The following is a 13,805-nucleotide window of genomic DNA, read 5'->3' as shown; positions in this document are numbered from 1 at the left end:
TTAAATGGCTGTGGTGATTTCAGATCTTGTCCTGGTGAAGACTTTCCCTCGTCTTCTTTTTGGGACACATAGAAGGCAGCATATGCCAACTTGGCCATTTGGAGCCTTAGTTTTGTGGTGGTTTAAATGGTATGGGGGGTCTGAAGCCTACACATGCAGTATGTAGTAGCAAGCCTCTGGCAATAGAAGAGAGACTGAGCATCTTAAAAGGTCTTTTCCAACTGAAATGATTCTGTAATATACCAGGCTCCAGCCAGGCTCCTCCTGTCACTGGTCAGTTTGTGCTGGTGTTCTGCAAGATGATCCATAGACAGTAGTGTGAGCGGTTGTGAAAAAGCTTGGAGAGGAAAGCCACAGGTTAGTGCTAACTTGCAGTAGATGGGTTTCACTGAGTTAATTAAAATTCTGTGTGAAAAAGTCTTTGTAAGTTAATAGGCTTGTTGTGATCTGAGTTCTGCTTGAAATTATTCTGTAGCAGTTGATTCCTGTTATGTAAGAATAAAATGAAGTGATACCTGTTGAGGGAGTGCATGCTTTTCAAGTGTTGCTCCATGAGGACTGCTCTTTCTGTTGCTCTCAACCAGCTGAACTTCTAAAGCAGGCCAGTAAGAGCTGCTGGGTAAGCAGGAATGGTAAAATTAGTTATTCTTTTCATTTGAAGCTGTTGCTTTTATTACTTTAAAAGACTTACTATGCATCTGTTAACTGATCTTGCATATGTTTTCTCTGTGACAGGTTTTGATGGGCTTGGTTTACACCAGACCTAGTTTTCTTCTGTGGTTATTTTGTGTAGTTTGAGTCTTTCCCGGTATGGCAGAAGGTGTGGGCTGCTGTTGAACAAAGGGCTCTCTTCATCTGTTTGTAGTCATGCCTTGCAGTCACTGCAGCTTGGAGATTCCCATCAGTTAGGAACTCTATGGCACAGTAAACGATGGAGAATGCATCTTCTCACTAAGCTGGAAGCAGGCATTCCCCCACCCTCTGAAGTGCAGCGAAGCCCCAGCTCTTCTGTCTGTGTCTGCTGTAGAACAGCAGGAAAAGTGTGAGAAAAGGAGGACCTGCCTTTGCATGCACTTGTGTGTACTGATACCTAAATAAAACTCTTCCATTTCCTCTTGCAGGAACATCATTTGCAACGGGCAATCTCAGCACAGCAAGTGTTCAGAGAGAAGAAGGAGAGCATGGTTATCCCGGTCCCTGAAGCGGAGAGCAATGTCAACTACTACAATCGCTTGTACAAAGGAGAGTTTAAGCAACCAAAGCAGTTCATTCACATTCAACGTAAGTAAACTGTGGCTGCTTTTCTTCTCCCCCCTCCCCATTTCAATTGAGTCGTCTTCTAACAGTCTTGAGAGCAAAGTTGTTCCAGTATTCCAGGTTGAAAGTAGATGTGAGGTTTATTCCTGCTGTCTCTGTTCTGGGCTCAGTGCTGGTCCTGTGTCTCCATGTGCAGTAGCTGGACAACCTTGTCCTGTCCATGGGTTGTCCAGTGGTGTTGCTCAAGCCAGTTGTCCGTCTTATTCTTCTGTTCTTCCTCCTTTTGAGAAGGGAAAACTGAACCAACCTAGCTGCTTATGCTAATGCAGGGAGTGGTAGAGGGGTTGTAAGTTTAGGCTCGAGTTGAGGAGAAAGTTCTTCACTGAGAGAGTCATTCGTCATTGGAATGTGCTGCCCAGGGAGGTGGTGAAGTCACCGTCCCTGGAGGTGTTCAAGAGGGGATTGGATGTGGCACTTGGTGCCGTAGTCTAGTCATGAGGTCTGTGGTGATGGGTTGGACTCGATGATCTTTGAGGTCTCTTCCAACCTTGGTGATACTGTGAATGGGTCTGGAATGGCTGTGAACTCAAATTTCTCTATCAGTGGAGACCAATGAAATGGAATGATGCCAGCCTTCATCTCTGGATTAATTGTAACACTTTTTTTGCTGATATTCTGTTGACAAGTGACACACATTTGTTCCTTGGCATACAGATTGTGTTTGTCCTTTGCACCAGGTGGTTCTAGAAGGTTATTTTGTAACGTGGGCTTCCCCCACGAGTTATCTTTGTAGCAACACATGAGATTTAATCATGGCGGTGGCTTGTCAGTCCCTATGGTAAAGGAAAAATTCTGTCCTGGTCTTAGAGAGATGACTTTCCTCATTACTGGTTTTGGTTCTTAGTTGTATTGGAAAGACTGGGATAGGTTGCACTTGATGTTCTCAAGGTCTTTTCCAACCTGGTTAATTCTATTCTATATACAGATGTTCGCTAAGGCACCTTGAGCAGGAGCGTGGTCCTTGGTTGTTTGGATTTCATGTAGACAGTAATGATCTTACTGAGCTTCTGGTCGTTCCTCACACAAGAGGCTCTTGAACTTCATGTGGATTTGAGCAGAGAAAGCATTTGCTGTTTGTGTGCCTTCTCCTTCTTAGAACTGAAATTGAAGCTGGACACAGGTTCTTAAGCTCAAACCCAGCTGTATATTGAAGATCTTGCATCATTTCTCACTAGTGTGGCTGAGTCTCCCTGTTTTCCCCCCATGTATTTACAATATAAGAGATTTAAAATAACAACAAAAATGCTCAGGATCCTCTGTGATCTAGTAGAGAACCTGCTGGTAATGTGGGAAATAAGCTAAAAGAAATGAAGTATTTCTGTCCTTAGCAGAAGAAACAAAGCTGCAAGAAAGGCAGGTTGAATTAACAGAAATGAAGAATGAGGAATGTATTCTGTTCTTTTCTTTGTTGGCCATTGCCAGGAATCTTGTAAATATTGTTAATAAATATGTCTAAAAGTGCTAACTACATTATGCCAAAACACTCTTTGTCTTGTTGAGACTCTCAGTCTTCCTGGACAGAATTACAGAAGGTATTTGAGCTGAAGATAAACATCAGATACTGGTCCAAGATAATTTTTCCCACATACTGTGGTTGGAGTAGGTGTGATTACAAGACAGCTTTATTCTCCATAAACTCCTTAGAAATTTGGTTTACTGCTAAAAGCACAAAGAGCAGCAATACTAACTTTGGCCAGGGAAGTTAAGTAAACTGGTAGATGCCAAGAGGCCAATCTGTACTTACTGGTGGTTATTTCTAGCATATTATATTTTGTTGTTCATCTAGTAGCCAAGGATTTTAATATTTTTAACTCCTGGTATAATTCTTTTTTTTTAGGTTAGTAGTTCCAATCAGAGGAAAGTTAATTTCTTTGAGGTATGGAATTCATAAAGAGGGGTAGCTCCAGGTGTTAAATGACCTAGGCAGCACCAATTTGGGTGACTTGGAACTGAATATAAATTAAACTCTTGAATTGTTCTAGTTATTGCAGTATGCCTAATAGTTTTTCCTGAGTGTTTGAAATTATAAAAATGGAGTTCAAAATACACTGTTAGTGTCTGTCAATGTATTTAACCCATCTGTGTGTATAAAGGGTAATGAAACCAAGCTAATGCATCATCCTAAGTGGCACAGTCAGAGTGTTCAAACAGAGTTCAAAGAATCTTCATAAAGTTGTGTGGGATCAACTGGAGTCACTCCTTAAATTAAACCCAAAAAGCCAGTGATCTCCTGGGCTGCATTAAGAAGAGTGTGACCAGCAGGTCAAGGGAGATTCTTCTCTCCCTCTGCTCTGCCCTAGTGAGGCTGGAGTGCTGGGTCCAGTTCTGGGCTCCCCAGTTCAAGAGAGACAGGGAACTACTGGAGAGAGTCCAGTAGAAACTGTGAAGATGCTGAAAGGAATGGATCATCTCTGTGAGGAGGAAAGGCTGAGAAACCTGAGGCTGTTTTGCCTGAAGAAGAGTAGCCTGAGAGGGGAATCTTCTCATGCTCAGCAAGAACTGAAGGACTTGTGGGGAGCAAGAGGATGGGGCTAGACTCTTTGCAGTGATGCTTAGCCACAGGACAAGTGGTAGTGGGCACTAACTGGAATCCAGGAGGTTCCGTCTGAAGATGAGGAGAAACTTCTTTGGTGTAAGGGTACTGGAGCCCTGGAGCAGGCTGCCCACAGAGATTGTGGAGCTGTTGTCTTTGGAGAGATTCCAGACCCACCTGAACACTGTGATCCTGGGTAACCTGCTGTAGGTGCCCTCCCTTTATCAGGGAGGTTGAACTGGATGATCCCCAGAGGTCCCTTCCAACCCCCACCATGCTGGGATTTTGTGTGTACTTCATGTACTGGAGAGTTTGCTATTTTAAGTCATTGTGAGTTCAGCATTTTTAGAGGCTCTGTTGAGGCTGTGGACTTTGAGTTTGGATATGTAAAACAGGTATTTGCCTGGTATCTCCACTCCTGAGCACCTACTTGGTGCAGGCAGGGAGTGCTGGAAGCTCTGTTCCAGCCAGGAATTGGCGCTGAGATGGTGTTCTGTGGCTTCATGACTGCTTTAGCTGTAGCTACCGTGATGTGGTTGTTCATTCTCTTGTGGTCAGTGCAGATGTATCTGCTGCCAGCAGGATCAACACTGTTCAGTCCTTTCTTTGTGCAAGAGCCTTCCTGGTGGCATTTGTGTTCATGAGTGAGCTAACTCTGTGATGGGATCTGGCAGAGAGCTTATCTTTCATTTTTGGTTAGATCAGCCTCCATATTTATCAGTTTTCTGTCTTGGCTCAGTGCATGATTGCTGGTGTTGGCATAGACAAGGTGGTAGGAATGTGGCTTGCTGGAGGGAAGCTGGTGGAACCACTTGTTTTCAGTGGTAACTCACGCCTCTGTCAGCTTCAAATGACTGTGGAACCGCAGCCTTAATTTAGTTAGCCAAATGAAATTAGTTAAGTGAAACCCAATTTCATGTAACTTAAGTTAAAAACAAATTGCATTTCTGTAAGTTAATGTAAGCTCAGCTCCTAGGGGAGCTGGAGTAAACAAAAGCAAATCCCTCCTGACAGGCACTGCCCTGGGGAGTGGTCACAGTGGCAGAGGATGTAAACTAGGAGGTTGGTTTTGCAACAGCAGTTAGCAGCAAGGAGCTCTGAGCATTTATGCCAGGTAGACTTCGGTGGTAGGATCAGCCAGGCCCTGTCCTGCTGCACTGTGGAAACATGCAAAGTAGAGAAATGCACATGTTTTGGAGCAGAAAAACTGGACTCATCTGTCAGTCACAAGAACCTCCCAAGAATTCCCTGGAGGAAGGATTATGGGTGAGCTAGCAGACTGGTTCTTCTCCAAATACCTAACTAGTAGCAGGTCATCTGAAATACGGTGCTCTGTGTGGCTGGAACCAGTTCTTCAGTTGTTGCAGGCGTGAATGAGCAGTTGCATCTGTTGCTATGGCAGGGGCAGGAGCAGAGTGTGGTGATGGATGGTTCTGTCACTCAGCACATAAACCACCTGTGTCATGTGATGGCTTTTGAAGCCAGCAAGCTGCCATGCTAGAGGCCAACTCCAGGGTGAGCAATGGCTTTTTCTGGAACCAGTACAGTTTTCTCAGTGCTTGAGAAAAGGTGAAAACTGGAGATTAGGATATCACTGAAATTGTTTCAGAGAGCAGTGATAGACAAACTTCAGGGAAGGAGGACCCTTCCATGAGTGTCCCAGAGCTGTGGAGAGCTGGCTTGGGGTTGATGAACTCCATATGGTTGCAGCAGTGGAAGAGTGGCTTGAGACTTAGCCCTTCCTGTCTGCATTGGAAAAAGAGGTGGAAGGCCAGTATCGCTGCCATAGTTTCAGGGTCCCTCACCTGCAGACTCCCTGTAAACTCCCTTTGTTTGGAAGTGAGCTGTATTGGTAACTCCAGCTCATGACACATAGAATGAGGAGCACTGCTAGCAGAAGAAGAGCCTTGCTAGAAGGGATGGAAAGCAGAACGTGTGACAAGGGCTCCTGCTGTTCTTGCACTACTGGTGTCTTTCTATGTAAGAAAATGAGACTGGATTTATTTGATGTAGCTTATTCCTGGCAGGTTTGTGTTGGATACCTTTTAACTGGTCATTTTGATTATTTATCAAGATACTTTTGGAGAGTTGAAATTCTGAGTGTAGTTTTGGGTTTGTTGGTTTCTGGGTTTTTTCCTATTTTCAAGTTTTTCAGCACCTCATTCGTTATTCATGAAGTCTCAAATTGCTAAGAGAGATGGTGTTTTATCAGCAAATAACTTCATACCATGTATGAAGTTTGGTGGACTTGATCCTTGGTGGACCTTGCTTAGCTAGTGGTTTATATAACAGCCAGAAAGGGTGGTTCCACTTTGGGTTGCATACGCCCTTGTGTGTCTTGAACTGGTCCTGATGCCCAGTGGATACTCCTGCAGACTGGTTCCAATTGCTAACAACAAGCAGTGAGGGAAGGACTCTTCTGCTTGCAACTGAGGTGCACCATATGGTGGCTTTGGAAGTCTGTGGTGCAGTAATCTGCCTTCTCTGAGATGGAGACATTATCATCACTGATATTCGTAATGTGTTCATGAGCGTGAGTGATCTCTTAACTTCCTTTAGCATGAGGGTGGTCAGCTACTGGAACAGGTTGCCTGGAGAGGTTGTGGATGCCCCATCCCTGGAAGTGTCATGGTCGGGCTGGACAGAGCTCTGAGCAGCCTGGTCTAGTGGAAGGTATCCCTGCTTATGGCAGGGAAGTTGGAGCTAGGTGACCTTTAATGTCTTTTCCAATCCAAGCCATTCTGGGATTTGAAGTTTCTTATTGACTGAATGGTTGGACTTCTTTTGTTCTTACTAGTCTTAGTGTCTGCTGCTAGTTAGATCTTATTTGGGCCTGCCTGAGTTTTCTTTTTCTTTCTTTTTGGTTTTTCTGGATGGTGGTTCAGGAAAGTGCATGGTTAAAGAACTTTCAGTGACTGCTCTTCCCTCATTGTGGAGGTGAAGGTGAGTTTACTGCTCACAATCTACAGGTGAGCAGCATCACCTCTTCTCTGTCAAAGGGATCTTCCTTTTCACTGATACTTGACTTGAAACATTTTTTTCACCGGGGATTACTGAATTATCTATTGACAGGCTGACTTTTTTTGATGTGTAACATCAGCATCTGTCTCAGGTTAGACAAGGAGTGCCCTTTCAGGGCTTCACTGGATTTCTGTGCATTCTCATGTCATCTGTGAGAACATGGAGTTCAGGGTGGAGAGACCTGCTGTATTACTAGGATTGCTTTTAAAAAGAATGAATATACCTAGTCTAGAAAATTTGTCTCCCTCCCCTGAGTGGAGTTGTTTGGATGGGATTTCACAGTGTACAGGAGGACTGGAGTGGTTTTGTAGGCTCTTGGGGCAATTTCCTTGCTGGTGAAAGTGGCAGTTTATGCTCAAGAAGTCATTCAATCACAGATTATAGTGGAGGGGAAGTGTGGTATCATTACTCCATAGGAGGAGGATGAGCTGCTGAAGTTGGTCTTGCTTTGGAGAGCTCTGCCTTGAAATCAACTCTGTTGATGAACAGGTGGAGCCAGTTGGTCCCCATGTGAGCAGTGGCCAGTGCTGTGTGAGGAAGAAGCTTTGTAAGGGTTACTGCTTGGGTGGCACAACTCCTGCGTTTCAGCGTATGGCTGATGTGATGCACTCTTGGTGCCAGCACTGCTCCCAGGTGGCTCTGCTGGGAGCACTCAGAGGTTGGAGCAGAGCTTGCAGGAGCTGAAGATGGTGTGGAGAGTGGTTTTATCAAATTCAGCACTGGTGTGTGGAAGTCAATTCAGTGATACTTGGCACTGTTCAGCTTTTTGAACAGGGTTGTGGGGCAGTCACCCCAGGTACTACAGAAGACTGTCTTCTCAAGTGCAGAGTCCTGCCTGGTGAGGGTTTAATGCAGCTTTACAGAACTGTGAATTAAAAAATAATAAAATCTGGGTCAGTTTTTATCTCAGAGCTTTGGATTCCTACAGACTGCCAGAGGAGAAGCAAGATCCAGGGCTAAGCTGCAGGTGAAGTCTAAAAGAGCTGTTAGTTGTTAGAGAGCAAACTATGAGTCATGTCCAGTGACGGTGTCTTAGTTGTACAGCTCCTATTATTGAATTATTAATAACAATTCCATTTAATACATAGTTACAACCCCTTATAATCTAATTTCTTTTTGAAGTAAGTGTATGTTTACAAGTGTGTTTAGGCCAGGGAAGCCTTCTGACCAAGTGGTGCTGTCAGAGGTAGGATGGGTCAAGCTTTGTCTCCTCTGAGAGGAAACAGTTTGCAGCTGAAAATGGTAAGGGGCTGCTTGGTAGCACCTCAGTTGTGTATGACTGAGCATCCATGCCCAAACACATAGATGAACTGCTGGTGGTGGTTTAGGGAATTCATTGTGTTGGAGCAGAGAGTGGTCTTGGGTTGGACTGAGATACAGAGAGAACAGGCTGCTTACCACCTGCTGGTTGACTGGCCAGGCTGGGGCAGAGAAGACAATAGAGTTTGCTGCAGACTTTTATTTTTTTTGTTCTTTTGCTCCTGGTCTTCCCAGTTTTTGTTTTAAAGTAATTTCAAAGCATACTGAGAAGCTGAGTAGCAGAGATTTTCTGTAAGTTAGCACTCAGAACCATGAGTTAAGAGCATAAAGATACTTGTCTAATAGAACAGATTTCGAGAAACCTTCACTGCTGTAAATACAGTACGGTGTTGATTGAATTATTTGAAGTGTTGTGGTTAGTGCTTCACCTCTTCAGGGCTTTTGCATTTCATATGAAGAGTTCTTGCTGCTGTATGCCATTTGGTCACACTTGGTAGGATCCTAGAACAGCAAGGTGGAAGGGATGCCAATGATCATCTGGTCCAAACTTTGGTGGCAAAAGCGCGGTCTCAACATGATGGCCCCGCACCTTGTCCCCTTGTTGGGGAAAAATTTAGTTTCTGCTTTGTCGCCTGAATGATGACTGTCTTCTGCTTTCAGTAGTGCTAGAAACTTTGTCAGTGTATGGAAGAGAAATGCATGCACAATCTGTAATAAAGACATGAGCTTTGCTGTAAAGTGGAGAACTTTGGGGAGTGTGGAAGAACATTTGGATCCTAAATCTAGAGCTGAGTTGAGCTTGGGGCGGGGAAGAATTCCCATAGGACTGGTCTTAGTATATTTATGGTTTGTTGAGGTTGTATGAAGAAGGAAAATGTTTAGTCTGTTAAGTATTTTAAGGCTCTGGCTGTGTTGAACTATTTGAGGGCGGGCAACTGAAATTATTGGAACTTCAGCTTTTTGTCAAGTGTGGGATTTGATTGAAAATTGTCTTAATTGTTAAGAATCCTATCATGATACTCTGGAGGAGCTGTATTAGAACAGCATTAAGAAGCATTTTTGATCTTGTTTTGTAAAGTTGTATTAAAGTATATGTGTCTGTGAGACTTTTTAAAACAAAAGCTTTTTTCCTGTCACCCTTCAAACCACTCAGAGTGAAAAATGTCTTCGATTCCCCTCACATAGGTGTTGAGTTGCTGGAATGTGTCCAGAGAAGGGCAAAAAAGCTGGGGAGGGGTTTGGAGCACAAGCCGTATGAGGAGAGGCTGAGGGAGCTGGGGTTGCTTAGCCTAGAGAAGAGGAGGCTCAGAGGAGACCTTATTGCTGTCTACAACTACCTGAAGGGAGATTGGGGGTTGGTCTCTTCTCCCAGGCAAGCAGCACCAGAACAAGAGGACGCAGTCTCAAGCTGTGCCAGGGGAGGTTTAGGCTGGATATTAGGAAGAAGTTCTTCCCAGCAAGAGAGATTGGCCATTGGAATGTGCTGCCCAGGCAGGTGGTAGAGTCACCAGCACTGGAAGTGTTCAAGAGGAGACTGGATGGGGCACTTGGTGCCATGGTTTAGTTGATGAGATGGTGTTGGGTGATGGGTTGGACTTGATGATCTTGAAGGTCTTTTCCTATTCTCTTCAGATGAGCAACTTCTACCTACCTTCTTGCAGCTCTTCCATGGGGAAACTTTCTAGCATGAAGTGTTACAGCAGAGATTTGCTGTTCTGCAGCTTGACTAGTTCTGATTTCCGAGTGTCAGATGCAGGCTGGTATGTTATTTACCCAGCATCTCAACATCTGTTTCTGTTGCAGCCTTCAATCTGGACAATGAGCAGCCAGACTACGACATGGACTCTGAGGATGAAACCCTACTGAACAGGCTGAATCGGAAGATGGAAATCAAGCCGCTGCAGTTTGAAATAATGGTTGACAGACTCGAGAAAGCCAGTTCTAGTCAGGTATTGTACTGTGGGGACAAGTCACTGAGGCTTTCTCATTTCTGACTTTGCTGGTGGGGTTTTCTGTTTCTCAGTTTATGTGCTACGAACAGGATAAATGTTTGTGTGAGTCTGCAGTTACACAGAAGTCACATTGGCAGTATTGGTAACTTAGAAAAAAGGGGTTGGGGAGGAGCTTTTGGAAACTGTTTGGGGGGAGTTGTTTTTACCTTTTCATTCCTGAGCATGGTGTGTTAGACAGGACAACTTAGAAGATCATGTTTAACCTGTGTTGGTAAGGAAGAAGCTTGTGGTGATCAGCAGATGATAGCAGGATTTGGCTATAAGCATACATGAGAATCCAAATTCGTTCTTTCGTTTGGTGCTGGTGGGTATTTAATAATCAGTTCCTGAGGTGTGTGTTCCATGAGCCCAGTGTCTAGAGAAGGGTCCTAAGGCCAAAAACATTGCTCAAAAGTTACATCTGAAAGGTCAGTTTCTGAAAGACAAGCCTGAAATGGGTAGAGTTGTTTCTCAGTGAAGTGGGTGTTTTGCAGGAGTGAAGGATCTGTTGCAGGATCCACAGTTCTGCCTTCAGTTGCTTAACCTGATTTAGTCCAATGCTTTGTGCCCAGGACAAAGGTGGTGGAGTCACCATCCCTGGAGGTGTTCAAGAGGAGATTGGATGTGGCACTTGGTGCCATGGTCTAGTCGTGAGGTCTACCGAGACAGGTTGGACTTGATGATCCTTGGGGTCTCTTCCAACCTTGGTTATACTGTGATACTGTGAAAATGTTGTATTCTCTACATCTTGGAGCAACTGTAACAAGGATTAGTTAAAGGTTCCTTGCTGGGTTAAGAAGATGGGATGTGAATAAAAAAGCCTGCAGAGTACGTTGAATGGTCCTTGTTGAACACATGGTGCTCAGAGCTGTGAGAGCTTTGATGGAGATACCCCTGTTTTGGCTTTCAGTTAAAGCAATTCTGGTTATCACTTCTTTGGATTAATTTGCATCCTTCTTACACTCTTTTCATCTTTCATTGCTTGAGTAATGAAGTTAAATGTAAGAACTTACAGATGTTTGCCTAAAATTCTTACAATATTTATTGTAAGAATATGAATTTTTCTGTGTAGGCAGCTGGCCCTTTCTCTTTCCCTTAAATGTAAATAGCACTGAAGCATTGCAGAGGTCAAGAGTATTTTGAAGCAGAAAGTGCTTATTTAAGGAAATCCATGACAGAAAAGATGTTGGATGAGGTGTGTAAAGAGAAATCCCTCTTTGTAGGTGAAGCTTCTGTGGGATTTTCTGTGTAGTATTTTCTGCCTGGCTGCAGGGATTGCGAGGTGTGTGTTCCAGCTGCTTGTCCTGCTTTTGGGCTAAAGATTTTTAGTTCCTGTTGAGTAGCTCTGTCCTGAGCTCTGTGTTAGGAATGGAAAGATAAAAACAGCTCTTGCAGGTTACTGGAGCCTGGGAAAGAAAGAAGTTTGGCTGCCTGGCAGATTGCTTCCCCACACGGGGTTATAATGCTCTCACATGCCACCGGGGGTGCTGCACAATTCTCTTGCCGTTTACATGACTTACCTCTGGAAGAGAAAAGGTTGCAGATGGGAACACCTTCCTCAGCAAGGAGAGAGCTCCAGACGTGGATGTTCCCCTAGGAATCCTTTGATAACCGGATTTAAGCAGGGAGTATAGGGACTCTGCAACCATGTTACTGGCAGTACTTGAGAAACAAGCAAGCAGGGTTGAAATGTAACTTTTCTGTGTGTTCCAGGCAGAGTTGTTGATTCATTTGTTGGTTGGTGGTTTTTTTTTTAAGAAATATGTTAGTGGGAAGCAGGGAGCAAAGGACAAATAAGACTGGAATTATTTTAAAGCAGTGGTGGAGTGATGTTTGTGTATTGGCTATGTACACAATCACATCACCTTCTACATGTGGATGGGGCATGCTGGTTATTAACCAGGCTGCTGTCCACTGCCTAGAACAGAGGCAGAATTATTGGTTTAGTGCAGCAGGAGGTCATGAGCACAGAGGGATTACTGACTTTTTTCTTTATTTTAAAAACAAGTTAGTGTTTTTCTAATCCTACAGTAGATTGCAGGGGGTTCCCACTCTCCTGGCTGGAACTAACACTTAGAGTAGCAGTGGTTAAACTTAGGATAGCCTTGTTTCTCTGAAATGTATAATTTCATTTTCAGTTTATCCTAACATAAGGACAAGACTTTACATAGTTTGACATGTTGCAAAACCAGATTTAAGTTGCTTGGCTGATACTGTTCACATTGTGGGGAAGACAAAAGTGCTGTCCAATTTCTGTTTTAAGTGATAGTACAGATTCTGTTTTCTTTTTATTTAAGGATTTGGTTTAAGATGATAGGAAGTTGTTAAACTAATGTATTGTTTAGTGATGCCTTTTGCATTTATTTGGTCTGATTTCCATAAAAAAAGCTGAACATAAGAAAGGGGGGAAAGAAGTTATTATGTCATTAATAGACTCAATTTCAAAGATGTTTTCCAACCTAAAGGAGTCTATGATTCTATAATTACCTGTGTTTAACCACCTCCTACTGAAATAGCTTAGGTAAAAAGTGAGCATCTTTGTGTCACTCAGCTGTAATAAAGGGGAAAAATTAAGACATCAGTTTATTTCAGAATAGACAGTAGAATATTATCATAGAATGGTCTGGGTTGCAAGGGACCTTTAAAGGTCATCTAGTCCAACTCTCCTGCAGTCATCAGGGACCTCTGCAACTGGAGCAGGTTGCGCAGAGCCCCAAACAACCTGACCTGCAATGGTTCCAGGGATGGAGCATCTATCACCTCTCTGGGCAACCTGAGCCAGGGTCTCCCCACCCTCAGTGTAACAAATTTCTTCCTTCTCTCTAGTCTGAATCTCCCTCTTCTAGTTTAAAACTATTACCCCTTGTCCTGTCAGTAGAATCTCTTCTAGGGGAATCAACATGAAACTGCAGAGAATTGTACATTAATAATGGCCAACCAATAAGGAACTCCTTTGGGGTTTTTCAGAAGAAAAATTAGTCCAATAGAAGTGATTCCCAGATCATGCTCTGCAGCCTGTAGTAGGTTATTTATACCTTGTGCATGTTACTGCTTCAAATAGGGTTTCCAGGTTTCATGAAGAAATCGATGAAGTTCTAGACTGTTGTGTGGAAGTTTCTGATGATGCTGGTTCAGAAAAGTTGGCACCTGTATACTTCACTCAGGAGGACCAACTGGTCGCTTCAGTACTGTAGCATAGATCCATATTTTTTCCTCCCTTTATGGTCTTGTGCTGGAAAAGAATCAGGTTTATTTAGAAAGTGCACAAGAGATGTGAATGTGCAGTTACTTTCTTCCACTCCCACCTCATCTCAACTGCACCTTTTGTGTGTTCTCTTCCAGCTTGTCACACTTCAGGAAGCTAAATTGCTGCTAAACGAAGATGACTACCTTATTAAGGCTGTGTATGACTACTGGGTAAGGAAGCGTAAAAACTGCAGAGGGCCATCTCTCATCCCCCAAATCAAACAAGAGAAGAGGGATGGCTCCACCAACAACGACCCCTATGTTGCCTTCCGAAGGAGAACTGAGAAGATGCAGACAAGAAAGGTAACTTGGCAGTCTTGACTCTTAAATTGGCCACTGTAAATCCTCCAGTCATGGGAATCACCTCTGCAGCATGCTGCAGGTTCTGTCCTGTGGTATCCACAGTTGCTGATCTGTCTGTCAGTAGCTGCACTGCT

The 13,805-nt window shown here is 43.8% G+C and overlaps 1 protein-coding gene across 2 annotated transcripts in view; it reads left to right on the top strand.

Annotated features, from left to right (window-relative positions):
• The window catches only part of EPC2 (enhancer of polycomb homolog 2), a 51,124-nt gene that overhangs the window by 17,404 nt on the left and 19,915 nt on the right, over window positions 1–13,805 (top strand). For both annotated transcript variants that reach the window (XM_054177658.1, XM_054177663.1), the window contains exons 2-4: window positions 1,122–1,281; window positions 9,935–10,080; window positions 13,465–13,671. In XM_054177658.1, coding sequence (XP_054033633.1) covers window positions 1,122–1,281; window positions 9,935–10,080; window positions 13,465–13,671 — 513 coding nt within the window. The remainder of the gene's footprint in view (window positions 1–1,121; window positions 1,282–9,934; window positions 10,081–13,464; window positions 13,672–13,805) is intronic.

Source organism: Dryobates pubescens, chromosome 2, assembly GCF_014839835.1.
Source record: "Dryobates pubescens isolate bDryPub1 chromosome 2, bDryPub1.pri, whole genome shotgun sequence".
Taxonomy (NCBI): domain Eukaryota; kingdom Metazoa; phylum Chordata; class Aves; order Piciformes; family Picidae; genus Dryobates; species Dryobates pubescens.
The sequence above is the reverse complement of the archived record's forward strand: the minus strand, read 5'-3'. Positions and strand labels throughout refer to the sequence as shown.